The sequence below is a fragment of the Mauremys reevesii genome, linkage group 10 (genome assembly GCF_016161935.1).
Source record: "Mauremys reevesii isolate NIE-2019 linkage group 10, ASM1616193v1, whole genome shotgun sequence".
Taxonomy (NCBI): Eukaryota; Metazoa; Chordata; order Testudines; family Geoemydidae; genus Mauremys; species Mauremys reevesii.
The window spans coordinates 22,425,429-22,448,261 of record NC_052632.1 but is presented as its reverse complement, the minus strand read 5'-3'; the positions used below and the strand labels follow the sequence as shown (position 1 = coordinate 22,448,261).

The 22,833-nt window shown below is 41.4% G+C and overlaps 1 protein-coding gene across 2 annotated transcripts in view; it reads left to right on the top strand.

The window, feature by feature from the left end:
- The window catches only part of MYO5C (myosin VC), a 55,448-nt gene that overhangs the window by 25,430 nt on the left and 7,185 nt on the right, over positions 1-22,833 (top strand). Inside the window, exons 17-36 of one of the 2 annotated variants that reach the window (XM_039492802.1) lie at positions 1,568-1,654; positions 1,737-1,848; positions 3,321-3,532; positions 4,778-4,943; positions 5,318-5,464; positions 6,382-6,546; positions 6,772-6,865; positions 7,469-7,532; positions 8,948-9,128; positions 9,946-10,039; positions 11,087-11,150; positions 11,265-11,345; positions 12,434-12,614; positions 14,824-14,917; positions 15,861-15,921; positions 18,251-18,416; positions 19,910-19,997; positions 20,513-20,614; positions 20,899-20,945; positions 22,630-22,759. In XM_039492802.1, the coding sequence (XP_039348736.1) occupies positions 1,568-1,654; positions 1,737-1,848; positions 3,321-3,532; positions 4,778-4,943; positions 5,318-5,464; positions 6,382-6,546; positions 6,772-6,865; positions 7,469-7,532; positions 8,948-9,128; positions 9,946-10,039; positions 11,087-11,150; positions 11,265-11,345; positions 12,434-12,614; positions 14,824-14,917; positions 15,861-15,921; positions 18,251-18,416; positions 19,910-19,997; positions 20,513-20,614; positions 20,899-20,945; positions 22,630-22,635 (2,212 nt within the window). In that variant the 3' untranslated portion in view covers positions 22,636-22,759. Of the gene's footprint in view, positions 1-1,567; positions 1,655-1,736; positions 1,849-3,320; positions 3,533-4,777; positions 4,944-5,317; positions 5,465-6,381; positions 6,547-6,771; positions 6,866-7,468; positions 7,533-8,947; positions 9,129-9,945; positions 10,040-11,086; positions 11,151-11,264; positions 11,346-12,433; positions 12,615-14,823; positions 14,918-15,860; positions 15,922-18,250; positions 18,417-19,909; positions 19,998-20,512; positions 20,615-20,898; positions 20,946-22,629; positions 22,785-22,833 lie in introns of those variants that run through there. The other variant, XM_039492801.1, reaches the window with a different exon arrangement.

Genomic DNA, 22,833 nt, shown 5'->3' with positions numbered 1-22,833 from the left:
GTCTTATTTTTCAGATTAGCCAAATATCAGTAAAGTGTTATTAGCTGAAGTTTACTTACAGAATGTATTTTATTCCTGTAAAGATTACTAAAATAAAACAGTTTAATATTTTTATATAAATAATGAATGTTACATGGTTCACCTGGCCATAGTTATTAAGTCACTGGAAAATTCTCTGAGTTAAAAGGTTTCAAGCCACGTTGTTTTTTGTTCGTTTGTTTGTGGGGTTTTTTGCTATAATATTTTTGGCGGGAACACTGACCATTTTAGTTTTAGGTGGGTAGATATTTTGTATGGGTGTGCTGGATTTTCTGTGACATGGATTAGTATAGTTGGGTTTCTGGGAGAAGTCATCGCTACTTCATACTAGCCTCCCTTTTAACAAAAACATTTATAAAGGTGTTAGCTCTTTTCTATGAATGTTTCTATGCGCAATGTCAATCACATCCAAAATGTTTGCCGCCTTCCCAAAATACTTACTACACGCACTGAAATAGTTGTGAATAAGAAGAGCATTCTTAATGTTATGTGTATGTCAAGTGTTTCAGAATTCCCATAGCCAGCACTGCTACCAATAGCTTTTAAATTGGAGTAGACTTTAATCACAACAAGCATGCATGCAACCATTAATGAGTTTCATGTGGCGAGATAAGGAAAATCTCTTGGCTCAGAGATATGATGTCTGTTAGTAGTGCTGACAGATACATGCATTGACAAGGGAGATATACACCCTAATTCTGCCTTTGTGGTACCATGTTACACAGCCACAAAGATCTGTTGTTCAGGAATTGGCATTCTAAGGAGTGCTTAAATAGACTTTGAAAACATAAAACACTTTATTAAAGTTGCTAGTGAGAATTCACCTGTATGTATGTTATATATTGAGAATACTGTCTGATTCTGTGCCATTTGATAATATACACTTTCAAGTTTAGTACTGAAGGGAACAAAGCCTCTGTAAGAGAAAAATAAATGTATTGCTCATTTGTCTTTTGGGAGGAAGCCCTGAAGTTTAATTTCCATGTGTTTTTTCCAAATAAAGAATTTGGGTCAGACATAAGATATCCTGAAAACTCCCTTGGGACCTTGAGTGCTTCAGGCATGAATAGAAATACAAAATGGTTTATATTTCTTCATTTGATCTAAATATCATCAAAGAAGTATTAATTCCATTAAATACCATTTTTATAAATAAATTCTGATACCAGAAATCCTAGAAATGAAATACATTGTTGTATGGCCAGATCTTCCAAACACTTGATCAGTGGGTACTAAATTCTACACTCAGTAGTGTTTGCAGGACTAGGTCCTTAATATAAAAGGGGTGTGTGTGTGTGTGTGTGTGTGTATATATATATAGAGAGAGAGAGTGTGTAGGACATTATTCTATAATTCAGAAATATTTAACACCTACAATTTTGTTTTGTTGATAAAGAACCTCTTAATTAAACTGTGATATCTCCAATTATGCATACAGGTACTAATCTTTGCAAGAAGTACAATCATTATAGTTAAATATGGCATATAAAAACTGGAAGAAAATAATGTACAAGTTCTGTTCCCTTAGGTTTGACTCAAAAAGGGTGGCGCAACAACTGCGAGCATGTGGTGTTTTGGAAACCATTCGAATTAGTGCCCAAAGCTATCCATCCAGGTACATGACTGCTCCTTTTTCTTGAATATGTATATTTAGATCTGATGAAAGAATTTACATTCACCAATTTTTCATTTTATAGGTGGACTTACATTGAATTTTTCAGCCGTTACAGCATTCTCATGACGCAGAATGAACTCTCTTTAAGTGACAAGAAAAAGATTTGCAAGACTGTTTTGCAGCGGCTAATCCAGGTTAGCGTTTCTGCTCTGTGCTGTCATCTGTTATAAATAAGGCTATGATTTAGTCATGGGTATTTTAGTAAAAGTCATGGACTGATCATGGGCAATAAACAAAAATTCATGGCCCATGACCTGTGCATGACTTATACTATAAATACCCCTGACTAAAACTTAGCTGCTCCTGGGAACCCGGGGCACCGCTGCTCCGAGGACCCTGGGGAATACTGCTCCGACAGCCTCCAGGGCGACCGCTGCTCCGGGATGGCCCCCGGGGCCAGTTACCCTGGCCACTGCTTGAGTGGTCCCAGGTCCAGCTGCCCGAGAAGTTTGAGCCCAGGGCCATGGCCAGTGCGGCTGGGGCCAGCTGCTTGGGCAGCCCTGGGGTCAGCCACACCTGCAGAAGTCACGGAGGTCCCAGAAAGTCACGGAATCCATGATCTCTGTGACAGACTCGCAGCTTTAATTATAAATCCAATTCACAAAAGTATTTACTCTTTAAATATGAATGATGATTTAAATATTATTTACCTTATTATTAGGTAGGTCATTTAATCAGCTGTGGTGTAGTGGATTGAGCACAGGGCCTTTGTTCTTTTCCATCAGCCACTGATTCAGTGTGAGCAAATTATTTAACCTTTCTGCACCTCTGATTCCCCATCTGTAAAATAGATAGATATAATGATACTTTACCTATCTTTGTAAAGCATTTTAGATCAATGAAAAGAAAGTGCTACATGCATGCTAAGTATTTATTTTTTTTATATATTCTAATGGGCATTGCATGATGGAATACAGTAAAGTGCAGTACCGTTCTAAGAATGTGTTATCTTGCAATCAAACTCTCTGAAGCCAAAGCTTTAATCCTAGCAAGTTCAGCTCAGCTTTCCATTCTCTTGAAGTGGATAATTGAGTTCCTTGCGGTTTACTGTATGTGGCTTCTTTCAACTTAAGCAGCCTACCTGCTCTAAACATTAAGGATCCCATGTCACATTTTGCACCTAGGCTATCCCTGGCCGAAAATATTTTCTTCCCTCTCTTCCATCACTCCTGTGTGATGTATATTCACATTACACCAGTTACTTGTAATCCTTCAGCTTAGAGGTGACTGAACTTCAGCTGAAGTATAAATACATCGAGCCAGAAGCTGCCTTCAGAGTCAGTTAATGGTGTAACTGGCCATAGTTTGTAAAGTGCTTTGAGATGTAGTTGTATGAAAAGTGCTGTGTGACTAAAAATATATAAAACTGACCCTATGCAAATTCCTCAGTCTCTTTTAGCATTTAGGTCCCTATTTTTTGAAGCAGAGAGATTGTGGAGTGAGCACAGAGATCAAATATTTCCCCAAATCCGTAAGGAGGATGCTTGTCATTTCTGTGTTTCTGACATTTTGGCATAGCTAGGCTACAGTTATTTACACCCGTCCCACTGCCCCCCAAAAAGGAGAAGAAGATTGCAGATTATAAATCTTTGGTTTTCTTTTGCAGGATCCTAACCAGTATCAATTTGGGAGAACAAAAATTTTCTTTAGAGCAGGGCAGGTTGCTTATTTAGAAAAACTGCGGTCAGATAAACTGAGACAAGCGTGCATCGTGATCCAAAAGAACGTTCGAAGCTGGCATCAACGGAAGAAATTCCTCCGTATAAAACAAGCAGCTGTTACAATACAGCAGTACTTCCGTGGACAGCGGGCTGTACGGTACTTCATAACAAATCAGTTTGCTATGAGGGCACATGTGACGAGCTCAGACTCATGCCTGGCATTTACATGCAAGTGTAAATATGGGGGAGAGGTTAAAATTGTAATCCAGGTTACCATTTGGCTGTTGAATGTAGATATGGACCTGAAAATGCCCGAGTTCTTATATAGATATTCAGGAAGTACTCTGTCAAATTTCAAATGCTGTGGGCATATCTCTGGAGGTCTAGGTACCCCTAAATAACACATAAGGGAGCCCCCTGACTGATGCTGAGTGGCTTACTAGTGGGTCCAAAGTAACTGATCCGCTTCAGAAACCTAGAAGGGGTCAGGGAGGCCACACATACTGGCTTCCTGTTCCCTTGATGTCCCACACCCTCCTGTGTGCCGGGACCATGAAAGCTTTTGCAACTCTGAGGCTGTAAAAAACCCACATAGAACATGCTGTCAGGGAGAACTATGGCTGGAAATGGGAGGTTTCAAAGACAATTGTGTGGGGTTGGAAAGGTCTGGGATGTTCTTCTGCCCACTCCGCTGAGATTGGTCAGGGAGGAAGGTGTCTTCAGGGCAATGGGCTCCTGTTCCATGGTTATCCACTGCATTTAAGAGCTGTCATCCAGTGCAGCAGCCTGGCCCCTTCACAGTCTCCCTTACTGATTATTTTCCCCAGCTGTCACAGTGAGGGGGACCAGCTGCCTAACAGGATAGCGGGGGGAACACAGGCTCCCCAGATGTCACTCCCCGCTGAACCCAACTCTGTATGTGGCTGTGAAGGAAGCTGGAATACTGGAAACACCATAGATGCCCCTCAGAGGGGCTTCCCCCCCCCCCCACAGGATTTGATTAGCACTCTGCGCGCGTGGGCTGAGCCTGACCAAGCAACACGGCTCTGTGCCCACTTGGCACTTGAGTCACAATTTGGCTCTGTATGTTAGACTTGTTTTCAGAAATAGTCCAAATTAAAATGTTACTTAATGTGAATCTACCTCAGAGTAGAGAACACCCCTAATTTTAGACCCAAATTCTCCTCCATCTGCGAGACCTCACTTCTATCATTTTAAATTACTTACATTACAAATGTTGACTTATGAAACTGAGATTATAGATGCTTCATTTAGTTAGAAGTATTGGTCCCACATAATGATAGTCACCTTATCCTTTTTGCTCCAACCTTTGGGACTTGAGAGGATGAGCACAAGGAGTCTAATATCAATTAAAAATAACTTTATTTTCTTTCTAATTAAGGCAAGCTATCACTGCTACAGCTCTAAAGCAAGCATGGGCGGCTATAATTATTCAGAAGTACTGTCGGGGATATATAGTCCGTAAACTTTGCCAGCTCATCCATGTGGCTGCTATAACAATTCAAGCTTACGTGCGAGGATTTCTAGCAAGGAAGAAATTCCAAAAGGTACAGCCATTTAAGAATTGACCAAGATCCTAGTGTTTGGGAACTTTTGTGTTATAAAACGGAGGAGGCAAACACTAGTGATGCTTAATGCTGCATCTTTGACATGAGGTACTCTTGAATACTTCAGCATGTGGATGAAATGTTCTAGTTTATTACCTCATAATTTCAAGCACTTTTCAATTTTTAAAATGTTGGAGGTGGTGTGCTTTGATTAGTCCAATGGTTTGGATGTGCTATTTGAATATGTTTCTATTTTAAGTGTTAAAATCCTAACATGGTCATTTATCCCTGTAGATAGAATCACAGAACATCTGAACAGGTGTTGGTTGATCCACCAGATAATTGTAGGAGTTTGTTGCTCTCTTGTTTTAAAGATGCTCAAGGAACACAAGGCTGTAATCCTTCAAAAATATGCCCGTGCTTGGCTTGCAAGACGCAGATTTCAGAATATTCGGCGATTTGTGTTGAATATCCAGCTTTCGTACAGAGTTCAGCGACTGCAGAAGAAACTAGAAGACCAGGTAGATGACAAGAATCCATTCATGTTCTGTATTAATTTTTCTTTCAATGCATTTCTTTTATTGCGAATCAGTCACATTGGGAATTAGACATTTACACTAATAATATCATCTGCAGTTCATTAGACAAGAAAAATTTGCATAAGGGATATGGACCGTGATAAGGGCATAAAACAATCACAAATTGTCTTCCCATACAGGCACACTATTCTATATTTGTCCATTATGGGGCTTCCTTGTACCTTTTTGAAGCATTTGGTACTGGCCCCTTTTGACATTGGGATTCTGGACTAGAAGGGCCAATGGTTAGATCTGGGGTGGCAGTTCCTATATATGCTACAATTGTTCAGTCACATCTCTTTGATCCTGTTCACACTGGGATCAGAACCATATTAGCTGCAACTCTGTTTAGATGCTTTTTCCTGTTTTGGGGGTTCTAGCCTGGTTTTCTTTCAGGGTCAATTTTTTTAACAGCCATATTAGCCAAACTGGTTTTATAATATGGCTTTAACCTCATTTTCAGACAGAATTTCCCTGGTTGTTGTGAACATGATTGAGCAAGAGGAGGGGTCAGGCAGTAGATTAGCTGTTTTCTCATAACCGAGGCAAGGTTAGGTGGTAAATTGTTTTTGTTGTCCAAATATTACTTGATTCTGTTCCTAGAGGTCATTCTTTACTAATACAGTGTTCAAAATCCAGTTTAATAATTGAATATTTGTTCTCTCAATTTTTTAAGAGATTTCCAATGAAAGACACAAAAGGTGGGCTTTGGTAACTGATGGAGGGATAGAGCAGAACCTGTTGCAACTGTTTTGGGAAGGGAAATGTCTGTGTGTATTATACTAATAATGTAAGTTACTAAACAGAATGGAACAAAACTTTAATTTGGTTTAATATTAACCTATGTTTACTCCTTTTAGAACAAAGAAAATCATGGCTTACTGGAGAGGCTGACTCACCTGGCTTCGACTCATGCAAATGACCTAGATACAATCCAGAAACTTGAATTAGAGCTTGAAAAGTTAGCGACACAAAAGAAAACCTCTGAGGAAAAAGGAAAGAAATATAAGGAGGACACTGAACAGGTTAATCTTCCTGTTCCTGGTGGTGGTTGCAATATAAGATAATTTATTAAGTCTTTTAGTTACTGTGACAATGGGTTTATATAGTGCCCAATCCTGAGAGTTGTTAAGCATCTGCAACTTCCAACAAAGTCTTCAGTTTCCTTTAAACTGTAAGCCCTCAGTTTTAATGAGATTTTTTTTGTTCCTTGTTAATTTGTGTATTTTATTAACGTCTTATGTTTGCAGAAACTCTCAAAACTTGAGAAACAGAATGCAGAACTGCAAGAACAGAAAACATTCTTAGAACAGAAGCTCCAAGAGGAAACCAAGGAAATGAAAGGTACAATAAGAAAGCAGATGTAGAGCAGCTTTACAAAGCTGCAGTGGAAAAAAGTGATAAAGCCAGCTCCTCAGCAGGTGTAAATGGGCATAGCTCTTTTTGAAGTCCTTAGAGCTGCGTCTGTTTGTTTATAGTTGAACATCTGACCTTTACTTACTCATCTCTGAAATGCTCTATTTAGGGTACGTAGTGCCCAGACTCTAGAATAGAGTCCATCTATGTAGGAACAGAAGCTTTCCTCTCTCCCTTGCCTCTCGTCTCTGAGGGAGCTTATAACATTTCCTTCAAAACTCTTCTCTTTGCTTGATTCTTTTAATATGTTGCTCTTAAAAATCCAAATTCTCTTGAAAAGTTAGCACATGGAATCAAAATCTGTAATTATATTTTAGAACCCATAGCATGTTGATTTGTCAAAACTTGCTTATGCTGTGGTCCTGCAGCTCAGGATTAATGTGGTTATATGTGATACGTTAATTCAAAACTAAACTATCCAAAGAATTGCTTGTTAAAACAAAAACTCATGTTCATGATCTTAATTTTTAATTTACTCTAAATGTTCACTGTTGCATGAAGAGCCTTCAAATATAAAATATTTTTCCACAGATAAAATGGATGACCTCACAAAACAACTGTTTACTGATGTACAAGAAGAAGAAAAACAAAGAATGTATGGAATTTAAGTTTAGTAGTTTTAAAACTACATTTTTCTTACTCTCTCTGCCTTTCTTTCTCTTTGTGAAAATGTATTATGCATACGTAAACACAAAAATTGTTCAGTTCTCCATGACCTATATATGTCAGGCCCACAGCCAGCTCTTCCTGTTACTTACTTACTCACACTCTCTCTCTCTCTCTCACCACCAACATTTCAAAGAAATAAAGGGCATTTGCTTGAAAATACAGGACAAAGCTTAGTTTTAAGGCATGGGCCCTCACTACCCACAGTGTTTCCATTTGTGTCACAAAACCACGTAGATCGTCCGCACATTATGACCTTTTGTATGATTGTTGCTTGGAAAACATACTTTTTATCTGATAAGATGCTTCACAGTAGCTCCTTCATGGATATGATTTGTAGAACATTAGGCACCAAATAAAAGACATCTCTTAAAATACAGGGAAATGTGGTTACTCAACCTCCCCAAAAGTTAGAAACCCTGTGTCCTTCTCAGGTGTATCTGATTCCAGCTACAAGTCAGTTTGCAGCATGCAATGAGGCTCTTCCTCCTACTCTTCCAATCTTTCCTTTTTCTCCAATTCCCTCTGACCTTGCAAGCCAGTCTGAGGGCTTGTCTACACTTACTGGGGGATCAATGCATCGGCAATCGATTTAGCGGGTCTAGTGAAGACCCGCTAAATTGACCGTGGATCACTCTCCCGTCAACTCCTGTACTCCACCAGATCGAGAAGAGTAGGGGGAGTTGATGGGAGAGTGTCTCCCGTCAACATCACATAGTGTGGACCCTGCGGTAAGTAGATCTAAGCTACGTCGATTTGAGTTACGGTATTCAAGTAACTCAAATTGCGTAGCTTAGATCAAATGTCCTGTGTAGTGTAGACAAGGCCTGGGTCTCACAGGCAGCTAGCAGGAAAGACAAGGACTCTTGCACTGTATTACTGGCTCGGGGTACGGCTACACAGATTCTTTTAGTAACTTTCTGTACATTAAAAGGTTGGTTTCTTTTCCATTCCTGGTTATTAGGTCAGTAAGTGATATTAATAGTTGATGTTATTTCCCCTCTATTTTTAGTCCCGCCTAATATTTTTTTACTCCTTATACATTTTATGCTTTTTTCAGTTGAAGGGCGCACTTGGCCATCATTCCAGCTGGTCCTGTTTCAACGGCTATATCTATATATGAACTGCAGGTGTAATTTTTGACTCACGTAGACATATGCATGCTAGCTTTGACTGAGCTAGCGCCCTAAAAACAGAATTGAAGCTGCAGTGATAGTTTCAAGTGTAGTCGTACCCATAGCCTTTGGTCCTCAAACCTGCAAATCAAATGAAAAAAACAGAACAAAACACTTTTTCACCTGGAGATGGGTTTTAAAAAAGTGCTTTTTTTCTGATTCCATGCAGAATACTTGAGAAAAAGTTCCAAAATGAGAAGCAAGACTATGAAAAAGAGATTGAGTCATTAAAGGGAGAAATTAAGACTCTCAGAGAAGAGAAAATTAAGCTGCAAGGTCAAATTCAGGAAGAACATATAATTCAGGATGACTTAAAACTGGAAGTAGGACAACTTAAAAAACAGGCAAAGGTAGGAGGAATGTTTAAGTAAACAAAACCAGGGATGGTCCAGTTTATTTCAGTTTCTTCTCTACATACTGCAAATAGAGAATTTCAGTGCTTTATCAATAGTCCATCTTTTCTGGTTTGCTGTTTTATGTACAGTACATTTTAAAGCAAGTTGTGGTTGGTAAAATCTGATTGATTGAGGCAATAGTGTATATTTGGTTTCAATGCACATTGAAAAACCAGACACACAAAATTACTCTCATTTTCACAAATGGCAGCTGGTTAGTACATTTATATGAGTGTAAAATCTGAAAATTGCACTTCTCACAACTATCAACTAAAAACAAAACAACAAGAAAACCTGTATCTATTGTCCTGCTGAAAGGAATATTTATAACCTAATTCTGCCCTCAGAATAAGCACAACTTCAAATGTAGCCAGTGAGAACAGTGCAAATATATATTGGAGGACTGAATTGGACCTTAAACATTTGTCCATTAAAATATTTCCTAAATATAATTTATTCCCTTTTGTAAACAGAACCTGTTTGTGTGTGTTTAAAAAAGCAAAATATTCTTCCTTCGAGTCAAATATTGTAGAATAAACTATATGTATGTGCTGTGTCAGAATCTTACTATTAGGTTCTCTCATATAGGAGAATATTTGGGACAGCTGACTAGACTGATTTAAACAGAACACATTTTAAATCTTGTGGCATGCTGGTCAAACCATTGTTAATTATAATACTGTTTACAACTTAGTTGATATCTGGCCCATCTTAGTCACTCATTTTTATCTCATTGGGCTCCATCTCATTCGGAAAAAATTGTCCAATTTAGATGATACCTGAATTGCAAAAGGAAATTGAACTGCTCCAGACACAGAAAATGGATGTGGAAAAGCAGGTCCAATCCCAGAAGCGAGAAATGAGAGGTAATTGACAACTATGAAATTCAGAGCATTTACAGACATTTATTATTCTGTTTTAATTGATTAAATGTATATGTTTTAGTTGTGTTGTTTTTTCTAGATATATTATAAAAAGTAAAAACACTCAGATCAAAACTTCTCAAACAGACATTAAAAAACAAAACAAAAAAAAACACACACACACACACAAAAACAACTAAATCCCCCTGCCCAAACCCAGCATGAACTCCATCCCATCAGCCACATTATCTTCCACCAGAAAAAGCCTGAGGAAAACAGGTGAGTATTGCTGCATGCTGAATGAATACCAACACCAGGGACTCCTCACCAAGAACATCTGCTCTCAGTCCTCTCTCATTTAAACAGTATTATTAACTCAGATGTCTCAGATGATTGGCCTTGTTTTGCGATCACATGACAGTAGAGTTGGTGTCTCAGCCAGCCAGCACTCAACCCATTAACAGATCAAAACTAACACCTTGAATTTAACTCAGAAATGAATAAGTAGCTAGTACAACTCAGAGCATGGTTATAATATGCTCTCTAGTCCTGATTCAGCAAGGCACTTAAACACATGCCTAAAGCACATGAGTAGTCAAAGGATTACTTGCATTCTTAAAGTTAGGTATGTACTTCACCAGAGACTGTGAGAAATGCTGCTTAACGAGTGCTGCCACTTTCTACATTCGCTGCAGCACCTAATATCTTAAAGATGCAGCCTCCATGTAAATCATCGTGCAGTAATCAAAGCACTAAATAGCAAAGATGTGGATAACTCACTCCAGCAAGGTCCAAATTCAGAAGGAAAGGACATAACTTTCATATCAAGTGCAAATGATAGACAGCATCCTTGGCATTTGTACCTACCTAGATATCCATAAAGAGGTAAGGCTAGAACGAAGTCCCTGGATTGCACTCCTTAGTTAAATTAAGTATATGCATCATCCACCAGCAAAGAACTTGGCTGGTTTAGAAAGAGGCTGATGTGATTATTTGTATGACATATATAATCTGAAAATTCATTCTTTATATAATGATGTTTATTTTCAGAAAAGGTGTCCGAAGTTGCAAAACAATTTATTGAGAGCTATGATGTTGAAGCCGTAAGAAGCAGGTAAAATATATTTTTTTCTAAGCTTTTTAAAATTTCAGAAACAAACGTCGTACTTTTAAGAGATTTAATTTCTTCTTCCATACACATTTTATATTGTCTTGCCTTGTGCTTCAGGCTGTCCATAGAAGATTTGGAACATTTAAATGAAGATGGAGAACTTTGGTTTGCTTATGAGGGCCTGAAAAAAGCCACGAGGTTAGTTTAATTATGTCATGTAATGTAATAATGTAATGTTCATAATTCTAGTCTGAGATTCAGAGGATAAACGGTAAGGGACAGTAATAAGGAAACTGGTCTTACAGTATTGTAATGAAAGCATCATTAACAAGTGAACAAGCGTTGCCTAATAGCGGAATAGTTTAGGGCTCAGTCCAGCAAGTCGCATTGTTATGAAGTCAGTGGGACAAATGCATGAATAAAAAATTACTCATGAATAAAACTTGCAGGATTGGGCATTATAAACATTAAGTAAGGATGGTATTTTAATAGTGCAAGCATTAGAAGCATATGGGTATTTTTTAATAGCTAGAGAACTTTCCATGGGGATGCATGAGACTAATCTCCATAAATCTTAATGTTTTGATGAGAAACCCAGTCTCTTGAGTGGAGAGCCATGGGCTGAAAGGAACAAAAAAGTTCGGACTGTCTTGGTGGATATATTGTGTACAAGAAAACTTTCTCTGAGCTTGTTTGAAACCAGTCATATAGCTTTTGTTTAGTATTGTACAGCTAGAAAAAGGAAAGATTTTTGACTCAGAAGCCTTTAAGAACAAGTGTTACTAGTGAAATCCATTTATTTTGGGGTAAAACCATACTGCACATAATTTGTGTGTTCTGTATTTTACCATGGAGGTCCTTAATCCACCTGAAATGGTTACTTTCTCTGATTTACATGTCTGCACGTGGTGATGTTTCTTTAAAGGTTCTGAAGTTGTTCAATGAAATCTCTGTTTACAGACATGAACAATACATTGCATGCATATCAGGAAATGAGATAACTGAATAGCTTTGAACTGTATAGTCATAAACTATAACATAAAACTAAAAACTGTTTAGATTGAACCCTTGTAATGAGAAACAAAGTGTGTGTGTGTGTGTGTGTGTGTGTTTTGGGATATCATCATTGGTCTGAATTCCCGGGGTGTTCAGATACTGGAGTTGTTACAGCTCTATGTTAACACTGTGCCTTGTTTTCACATTGGTTTTGTCTTGGCCCTGGGAGAAAGCATATTGCTGCCAAAGTCATACTCTGTCTGTAGCTTCCAATTTTTGTTTTTTAACAGAGTGTTGGAAAGCCAATTCCAGTCTCAGAAAGAGAACTATGAAAAGGAGATTGAAGCTTTGAACTTTAAAGTTGAACATCTTAGTCAAGAAATTATCCATTTACAAAAGTTGTTTAGGGAGGAAAATGACATAAATGACAGCATCCGACTTGAAGTTAGTAGACTAACATCGGAAAACATGGTAAGGTTCAAGTATTGCAGAGGTTAGTACTATCTTGTAGTACAGAACCTTTTCTCTTATTACCTTGGGACAGAATCCTGCCTCAAGTGTGTTTGTGGCATGAAACCCTCAGTATTTCTACAGGCACTTCCATGAATCTTGATGGACCCCAGAGATGTAGCCATGTCAAATACACAGCCACCCAGCCTCTGTGCCCACACTGGAGTAAAGGCTGTGGTGATGCCCAACAAACTGCCATACATGCAGACATCATCAGGAGAGGTGATAGACTTGGCTGGCCTGGTCTACATCCAGTTTGTTCAGCCACGTGGAGCTCCTCTGTCTTAGCCCCTTACTGCTGTGTAAACCTGGGCTGAGAAATGCCCTCTGTGCATTTTCGTCATAATCGTCAAATGTTAAAATACCCATTTTAGAAACTCTGACTCAGCGGGAGCTGCATGTTCATGCACCTGAAAGCAGAATGTGGCTCATGTAGTTGATATTTTCCTAAGGAAACAGACAAATCACAGTGTGATCTTAGATTGTATTTTAACCCTTTGTATGCCTATGTGACTAAGACTTATGGTTTTATAAAGGATTTTGTTATACTCAAAATATTGTCATGATGGACATCGATAGGCTCATACAAGTATTATGCTGGACAGACTGTATGCTCTTCCTTGCCATGTTTTGGGATTTTTTGTTTCAAATTACAGTAATAATTCGCGCAAATATGCAGTTTTACACTGGACAGCTATTCAGGAATAGAAACCTCTATTGCTAAGCTTTTAGGTCATTTGATTAGGGAATTAGCGAGAAAAACAATACCAGAGCTTTAGCATTGATCAGGAAGCTATCATATTTAGCCATTTCAGTACATTCATAATTTAAACAATTAGTTTGAAAATCAAATAAGACTGCTATTGTTTGACTGACGGTATGTGTTTATCTTTCTCATCGGTATACGTCATAGCTTAATAAAGAGAGTTTCTTAATGGAAAAAAAAACCCTTCCCAGAGCAACACAAACTAGAATCAGAATTACATAGTATGTTGCATGCTGAAGGTACAGTATTTCAAACTGATATAGCTAGGAGTCACTCATGCTACAGTGACTTTATAGGCAAACAGCCACCATTAACCATACAGCAATAGCTCATACAAATGTTCATCATTAGAACACAAGGGTTTTTTTTAAAAATTCATACATGGAAAGATGGTAAAACACTTGGGTTAATCCCTCTACTGGTTTTGAAAAGTGCCATGGGACTTTTAACAACCACTTGGAACAGAAAAAAGGAAACTTATTTTACTGCTTCTTCTGAAAGACGGTGTTTCTTTCATTGTAACAACCACCTGAGTAAGCATTCAACCAGTCCCAGTTAAGCGAAGCTCGACATTCTGCAGTTTTAAAGATTTCAGATCCAATAATTGGGTGCCAGTCATAATGATGTCCTGTAGCTGAATGCACATATCCTCCAGGATTGCCAGATATTTTGCAAACATACAGCATGTTGACACTCCAAAAACTCGGTCCTCAAGCATGTAAGCTTAGGGATAATCTGTCAACTGGCATTAAATCTTATATCTAGCATAGCAGTAGTTTTCAACCTCTGGTCTGCCAACCCCAGAGGACCCACAGACTGTCTAAGATTTCCAAAAGGGTCTGCAGCTCCATTTGAAATTTTTTAGGGGTCTGCAAATGAAAAAAAGATTAAACTCACTGCTCCATAGGTTTGAGCAGACTGATTTTTCCATCCACCAACGGGCAGTTATTCACATAAAACAGCCAGTAAATTACAAGCTTTCGTTATTAGTCCGAAGCCTGTTTGAACACTTGAACAATACAAAATCTTCTGACCAAGAGATGAAAGTGCTACTACCTGAGACATACTGATATTGATACAAATGAAATATACATTTCCAAGAAGGAAATGCATTCTGTAGTGTATAACGTTATTTCCTTTGGTTGGAAAAAAGTAAGTCAGTAGGGGGAAGTATTTTCAAAATGTAATTTGAAGTTACTGAGATGAAAAAGCATTTAAAAAAGGGAGCCTATAATATCATTTCTTTCTGAAGTGTTTTGTCATATATTTAAGAAATACTTTCTAAAAATGAACTGGAAAAATGAAAATCATAACATAGTTTCCTTTAAACTAATTCAGCTGTTTAAACTTTAAGTAAAATATTGAGAGACTAAATTATTCAAGTGTTCTTTCCTCTTTATAAAGATGATCCCAGACTTTAAACAGCAGATTTCTGAACTTCAAAGGCAAAAGATGGATCTTGAACAACACCTTCAAGAACAAGCTGCAAAGACGAAAGGTAGAGAACCAACATGTGGCCTGTCTTGCAAACAAGTACGGAGAGCGTAGGGGACCTCCCTACTAGCACATCAGTGCCACTGGCAGGACTCTGTCCTCTCCCCTTCCAGCATGGAGGAGGGGGTGTATTTTGATGGGAGAGGGCAAAGTGGAACACTGCTGTGTCATTCCTACAATTATGTGAGTCATTTATAGACTCCATGCTCTAATGTAACTTAGAATTGCTTGACAGCAGTTCTGAATTGTGTCAGATCTGCAGGTGGTCCACATCTCCCCATCACTCTCCTGCACTGAATAGAGTTCTGGTGCATGAAAGAATCATTCCCATGGCTGCAGTTTATTTACTATGTTCCATGCCATTACTGTAGGCCAAGTTCGGATTCCTTATGCATTCAAAGCTCCCATTGAATTTAGGGGGAGTTTGGACTAAGTAAAAACTTAAAATCCTGGCCATCAGGATTTGGCCCATAGCAATGAAAGATTTGCTGTTTTCATTTGTTTATAAACACTTGGTTCCTCAACAATGTGTTCATTTTATATGAAGCTTTATTGCAAATTTGGAAATACTGAAGGAGTTCCAAAAGTCACTATACCGTGTAATCAGCACCCTATAATGCAGAAGGGGGAAATAGTCAGTTATTTAACATTTAATTACATGACGTATTCCTTGTAAATAGCTCTGATACTACATGTATTTACCAGCTGGTGTTTGATCCTGTGCCATTGCATACTGCACCTATTATTAAATAGTTGCTGTGTAAGCAAAGGACTTTTTTGATACAGTATTTGCCTTGTAATCCAATATTGTTACAGGAAATAGGAAGAGGTTGTTATGTGTAAGAAAATATTAACTAAATTCCAGCCTGGATCAATAAGCAAACTTTGGGGGGTGAGGTCTGTCTGTCTTTCTTTTAGTTGTTGGATTTTTTTTTTAATCATCACAGGAAAAATGGAAGAAATGTCTAATCAGGTGCATCACAAGCTGTCAGAGGAAGGTCAAAGAAGGTAAATATTATTTTATTATTTTAAATTGGGGCTGTCAAGTGATTAAAAAAATTAATCGCGATTAATCGTGCTGTTAAACAATAGAATACCATTTAAATACTTTTGCATGTTTTCTACATTTTCAAATATTTTTATTTCAATTACAACATAGAACACAAACTGTACAGTGCTTACTTTATATTTATTTATTACAGACATTTGAACTATAAAAAAAACTTCAATTCACCTCATTGAAGTACTGTAGTGCAATCTCTTTATCATGAAAGTTGAACATACAAATGTAGAATTATGTAAAAAAGAATAACTGCACTTAACAATAAAACAATGTAAAACTTTAAAGCCTACAAGTCCACTCAGTCCTACTTCTTTTTCAGCCAGTCACTCAGCAAACAAGCTTGTTTACATTTGAGGGAGTAAAGATGCCTGCTTCTTGTTTACAATGTCACCTGAAAGTGAAAACAGGCATTCACATGGCACTGTTGTAGCCGGTGTAGCAAGATATTTACATGCCAGATGCACTAAAGATTCATTTGATTGAATATCTTGTACAAGAGATGCTTGTTTTTGTCCATTTGGAGCTTGTTATATTCCTAGCTCTGTACTATTAGCTGGACTGTGTTTGAAATGGCCCACAAGTTTTCTACATTTTGCTAGCACGTTTTCAAAACCACCATCACTGAGTGCTACTGTAATGGATCGCTGCAGACTGTGAGCAATGCACATCATGTGTTCAAAAGGCAAGCGACTGGCTGTTGCTACCATGTGACGTGCACTGTCAGTACTAATTCTTGTTACCATTTCTTGAATATTCCATTCTTTCGCAACATCCATGAAATGCTCTGCACATGCTTCAGCTTAGTGTCTCTCTTCATTATCAGTTACTGTTACAGCAAACAACTGCAGTGTCCATGCGGCATCAGTAAGGTGTGTCGTGACACCAAGATAGCTATGATTACTCAAGGATGTCCAGTGATCACCAGTCAAAGCAACAGCCAGTGCATTTTTCAGAAGCTCCAACTTTGTAGTCTTCTTGTTGTCATAGTCATTTAGTGAGGGTGGCACAGGGCTCAGCAGGCACAGGGCTTGGCGGGGAGGTCAGCCCCTGGCGGCATGGGGCTCGGGGGGGGGGGGTCCAGCCCCAGCTGCAGGTGGCATGGGACGCTGGGGTAGGGGTCAGCCCCAGCTGTGGATGGCACAGGGCTGGGTGGGGGAGACCCCACTGTGGGCAGTGCAGAACTTGGGAGCAGGGAGGCTCAGCCCCAGCTGTGGGTGACATGGGGCTGGGGTGGGGGCAGCCCCAGCTGCAGGCAAAATGGAGCTATTGGGTGAGCGTCAGCTCCCGAGCTCGGGGATGGGAGATGTCAGCTCCAGATGGCATGGGGCTCGGGGGGAGGGGGCATCAGCCCCGTCTGCAGGCAAAATGGGGCGGGGGTCAGCTCCCGAGCTCAGGAAAGGGGGATGTCAGCCCCAGGTTGCATGGGGCTCGGGAGGGGGGCAGCCCCAGCTGCGGGTGACATGGGGCTTGGGAGATGTTGTCAGCCCCAGCCCACAGAATCATAGAAGATTAGGGTTGGAAGGGACCTCAGAAGGTCATCTAGTCCAACCCCCTGCTCAAAGCAGGACCAATCCCCAGACAGATTTTACCCCAGTTCCCTAAATGGCCCCCTCAAGGATTGAACTCTCAATGCTGGGTTTAGCAGGCCAGTGCTCAAACCACTGAGCTATCCCCCCGGCACAGATCCCGGCGTGGGCAGTGCGGAGCTCGGGAGGGGGGACTCAGCCCCAGATGTGGGAGGTGGGTCGGCCCCAGCCCCGGCAGGCATGGGGAGGGCAGCTGGAGCAGGGTGGCTCAGGCGAACCTCTCACTGTCCTGTTTTTACTTTAAAAAAATACTTCTCAGCTGGAGCTGGCATGAGAACCAGTCTTTCTGTAGCCTCTCCTCTTTCCACCTGCCCTCCGGTGGCGGCTTGTGTTACTGCGCCTGACCTGACCTAGGTTCTCTAGAGCAGCTGATGCTGATGAAAGCGTTAATTGTGCTGTTCGTTAATCGCAGGCGTTAAGGGCAGTTAATTGACAGCCCTATTTTAAATCTGTTTGAGAAATGTGGATTTAATGTCATAGGCTGAGTGGAGACACTTAAAACCTTATAGGGACTGGCATTGTATTTAGCAACGACCACTCGCTGCTCGGGTGGTATAATGGTGAGGTGGGAAATTGCTTCTGCCAACTCAATAGGTACCGGAGAGAGACAGAACACGTAACCCATCTTGAAGTAATGTTGTGCTTTCTGAGAAGAAGAATAAAGGAACAAACTTTTTGTGATTTGTAGAACACTGGACAAGCAGACTGAAACGCACACAAAAGAAGAGAAGCAGGTTGTCACAATCCAAGAAATTCAGGAGACAAACAATCACCTAAAGGAGCAACATGAAATTGAGAATGAAGTAAAGAGCAAGATAAAGCAGGAGGCATTTCATCTTACTCTGGAAAACATGGTGAGGAATGAAATTCTCTTAATCCACCCCCAAAACACAGTTAAAAATACAGAGTGCACAGTAGGAGCTAGACATTTCCCAGCCCAGTGCAGCTGCACAAGGAGAGGGTGGAAAAGCCCCTCTCCCTGGCATCTCTCTATTGGCCTAGGCCAGAGAGAGACTGAAGTCCCTGTGCTCCTGGCATGCAGAGAATGAGGAACTGTAGAGCTAACAGTAACAGTGGAAATCCCAGCTGGAGAGGGACGTGCCCATGGCTTTATTCCCTGCTGCCCCAGATCAGGGCCAGCAGGAAGAAGGCAGCACGCATGCCATTGTTGTGTGTGCTTCCGCTGTGCTCCCTCAGATATATTTTGTTTGCTTAAGACACAGTGCCTCCATAATCTCCCATTGAAGTGCAACTCCTCCTAAACCGTCCAACGGGCAGGTACTAGCTTCAAGTAACAGTCTAGCTCAATCGAGCAAAAGATTTAAAGGCATAGTGCAGTTAAATATTATACTAGGAGGTGAGAGCGATGTTGCCCCAGTTCTGCGTGGAATTCCCATTGATTTTGAGGACAGAAGGATTGCGGGATCAAGTTTGTATTCAGTGGGACTACTCACAATCTGAAAATTAAGTACATACAGGGCTGTCTCCAGAGATTGTGGTGCCCTATGCAGCCCCCCTGGGGGGGGCGGTCCCAGGCCTCCGCTGGGGGGGACCACGCCCAAGGGCTTTGGGAGGCAGGAACAGCCAGTGCAGGAAGGCAGCAGGGGTCAGGCCCGCCCCTGCACTCACGGGGCGGCGGGAAGTGGAGGGACCCAGCCCCAGCCTGCTCCGCTCTGCTCCCCTCACTTCCAGGCTTGGGGTAAGGCAGGGGAACCGCCCCCCAGCACTCACCAGCAGCATGGCTGGGAGCCGGCGTAGTGGAGCGGGCTGGGATCGGGTCGCTCCACTTCCCGCCACCAGGTGAGTACAGGGTGGGCCCAACCCCTGCTGCAGTCCCCTGGGATGCATAGCTCAGGGGAAGGGGTGGAGTGGGGGCGGAATGGGGGCGGGCTGAGAGGAAGGGGTGAGGCAGGAGCAGAGGCAACTTTCCTGGGCCCCGCTGTGCGCAGTCCATGAGGGGCCAGCTCAGCCGTCCGGGGGATTGGGCTGGCTGCTGGAGCTGGCTGCAGCATGCAGCTGCGTAGGGCACCAGGAAAACTGCCACAAATTTCCTGGTGCCCTACGCAGCTGCGTAGTTTGTGTATGGGTAGGGATGGCCTTGAGCACATACATAAGTCTTTGCAGAATTGGGACCGAAGATTCTAAAGGGAAAATGAAGTTAGCGGGCCAGATAAATATTTACCTATGTCAGACCAGCTGCTGAGCAGATTTCTGCATGTGCTGTCTGATTGGTTCATCAGCAGTGCCAGTAAGGATGCACCCCTGATCTCAGTTTTATTGCCCTCTGTGGAGGCAGAAGCAGAGGTCTATTAACTAGTTACTCTCCATCTTTATTTGATTATTGTAGGATCTTGAAGAAGAGTTAGACATGAAAGACAGAGTAATAAAAAAATTGCAGGATCAGATCAAGACTCTTACCAAGACTATTGAAAAAGGTAGGACTTATTTTTTACAGTTTAAAATAGTTTTGAATGTGTAATATGAGGTGTGTGTGTATGTGAGAGAAAAAGAGGGTCAAAAGGTTGTGAAATTCAATCTTTCAACAACAACAAAAGATGGGAAAGCATTAGCAAAAATTTCATAAATGTTTTCCCTGTTTTTCAGCCCATTTTATAAATGTGTGAATGTGTGTGTACACTTTTTTTTTTCTTCAGAATTAGTTTGCACTCTAAGAGTTGTTTTAAAGGTTGAAAACCTGACTAATATTGGGATGGGTAGCCAAAGCCTCACTTGTTTAGTGCAAGTAGTCCCACAGGAGTCAGTGAGACTACTCATGTGAGTAATCTGAGCAGGAATTGACTGATAATACTTGAGCCATAAATTGAGATGATTATTGCAAACAGGAGCTACAGTATGTTTCTGGCCGTAAGAACTGCATGTCTCTCGTAGTTTGTTTTAACATGTTAACATTACATTAGCCTGTAAGTAAGAGTACATTTACTTTTGACAGCCAATGATACACATGTGCCAGCTCTGCCGCCTAAGGAGTACATTGGAATGATGGAGTACAGAAAGGAAGATGAAGCAAGAATTATTAAAAATCTCATCCTTGGTACTTCAGTTACACTTTGAATTACAGCTACATTTAATTATATTCAATACAGCATGTTAAAAAAAATCCAAGATTTGTTCATTTCAGTTGTACTCATTATTAACTTTGATCTCTTTATCTCCCTTCTCTCTCACTTTACTCTTAGGGGCACCATACTATTACTTTCTATTACTGCTTGATTCAAAATGTTTCAAAGATAGAAGTATTTTATCTGGTGAAAACTCATTTGTCTCCTATCTCTGACTCTACTGTCTGTCTTCTTATTTGTTCACTTCTGAAACTAGGAATCTCGAGTACTCCAGGACCTGAGTTTAATTTTCCTTCCTTGTCTGTAAGTCATTATCTCTAGAACTTTGCTAGAAGTTGTCTGTACCCCTCTGCTGAAATCACAAGCCCCTGCTCTCAAAACGTCAGGGATACAGAATGTTTCAATTGGACTGTTCTTGCTGTATGACTCAGGGCTGTGTGACCAGGGCCACCCAGAGGGGGGAGCAAGTGGGGCAATTTGCCCAGGGCCTTGTGAGCCCTTGCCCAGCAGCAGTCCGGGTCTTCGGCGGCATTTCGGCGGCAGGGGGCCCTTCAGTGCTGCCAAAGATGCAGAGTGACTGAAGGCCCCCACCCCCGGCCGCCAAAATGCCGCTGAAGACCTGGACCGCCGCTGGGTGAGTACAAGCGCCGCAGCTCCCCCGCTTTGTCCCAGGCCCCCTGAATCCTCTGGGTGGCCGTGTATGTGACCTCTCCTCTTTGGTCCCTCATCCAGTCTTCTACCCACTTGCTCTTCTTATCTATCTAGGGTATTTATTTAGGACTAGTCACCATAATATCTAGGCATAGCACAAGGGCGGGCAAACTTTTTGGCCCGAGGGCCATATCTGGGTGGGGAAATTGCATGCAGGTTGGGGCAGGAGGTTGGGGTGCGGAGGGAGTGTGGGGTGTGGGAGGGAGTGTGGTGCACAGGAAGGGGCTCAGGGCAAGGGGTTGGGGCACAGGAGGGGTGTAAGGTGTACGAGGGGGCTCAGGGCAGGGGGTTGGGATGCTGGAGGAGGCTCAGGGCAGGGGGTTGGGGTGCAGGGAGGGGTGTGGAGTGCAGGAGAGGGCTCAGGGCAGGGGGTTGGGGTGCAGGGAGGGGTGTGGGGTGCGGCAGGGGGTTGCGGTGCCAGCAGGGGGCTCAGGGCAGGGGTGTGGGGTGCAGGAGGGGTTCAGAGTGTGGGCTCCAGCCTGGCGCTGCTTACCTGCAGCGGCTCCAGGGTGGCAGCAGCACACATTTTTATATATATTTCTATGAGGGATGCTAAATGGAAATGTATTGCATTGTAATAATAGAGCTGAGCAAGAACCAAAATTTCTGTCCTGCTGAAAATTTCATGCTTCTGGAAAAAAATCCATTCTGATTCAGAACAAAAAGTTGGACATGTGAAATTTTCTATTGGGGGAGTGGGGGGCACTTTGAGAAGAAGTGAAATGGAATTTCTCTAAAACATCCTGCTGTCCAGCCATCTCCCTGCCTCCCTTGCCTAATTGTGTGCTGGGAGCCAGTGCTCCTCGGGCATACCTAGCTCCCCTGCAGCCCACCTGGCCACTGCCAATCCTCAGCTCCCGCACAGTGGGAAGCTGGGAGTTTATGGAGCACCAGCTCCCCAGCAGCTGGCCACAGGAGCTGTGGGTGAGGCAGGGAGCTCAGCTTAGAGGCAGCCCACCTGGTGGGTTGCCCGGGAGACAGAAAACCTGGGCTGCCAAGGAGTGCTGGGAATGATGGTGCTGGGAATGATTTTCTGACAGAAAATCTGAATTTTGCAGATGGCGAATTTGGCACTGGGAAATCATTCTGAAGGCAGTTTCCTGACCAGCTCTAGTAATTATACAGGAAAAGAGAATTCATCCACAAACTGGTTAATCAAGAGCGTGGTTAGAAATTAATCCAGTGATTTTTACTTATTTAAGTAAGACTAGATGGTGATACTACCTTTGTATCTACAATGTGTAATGAACACCCGCTTTGACTCTGCTTTGCTCAGATCTAAAGCCACGTGGAGTGGTAGTAAATATGATTCCGGGCCTACCAGCTTACATCCTGTTCATGTGTGTGAGATATGCAGATTATCTGAATGATGGTGACATGCTGAAATCTTTCATGAGCATAACCACTAATGGTATCAAACAAGTTATTAAGGTAGGAATATTTCTTGCATACTTTGCTTTATTCTACTATTTTATTGGTT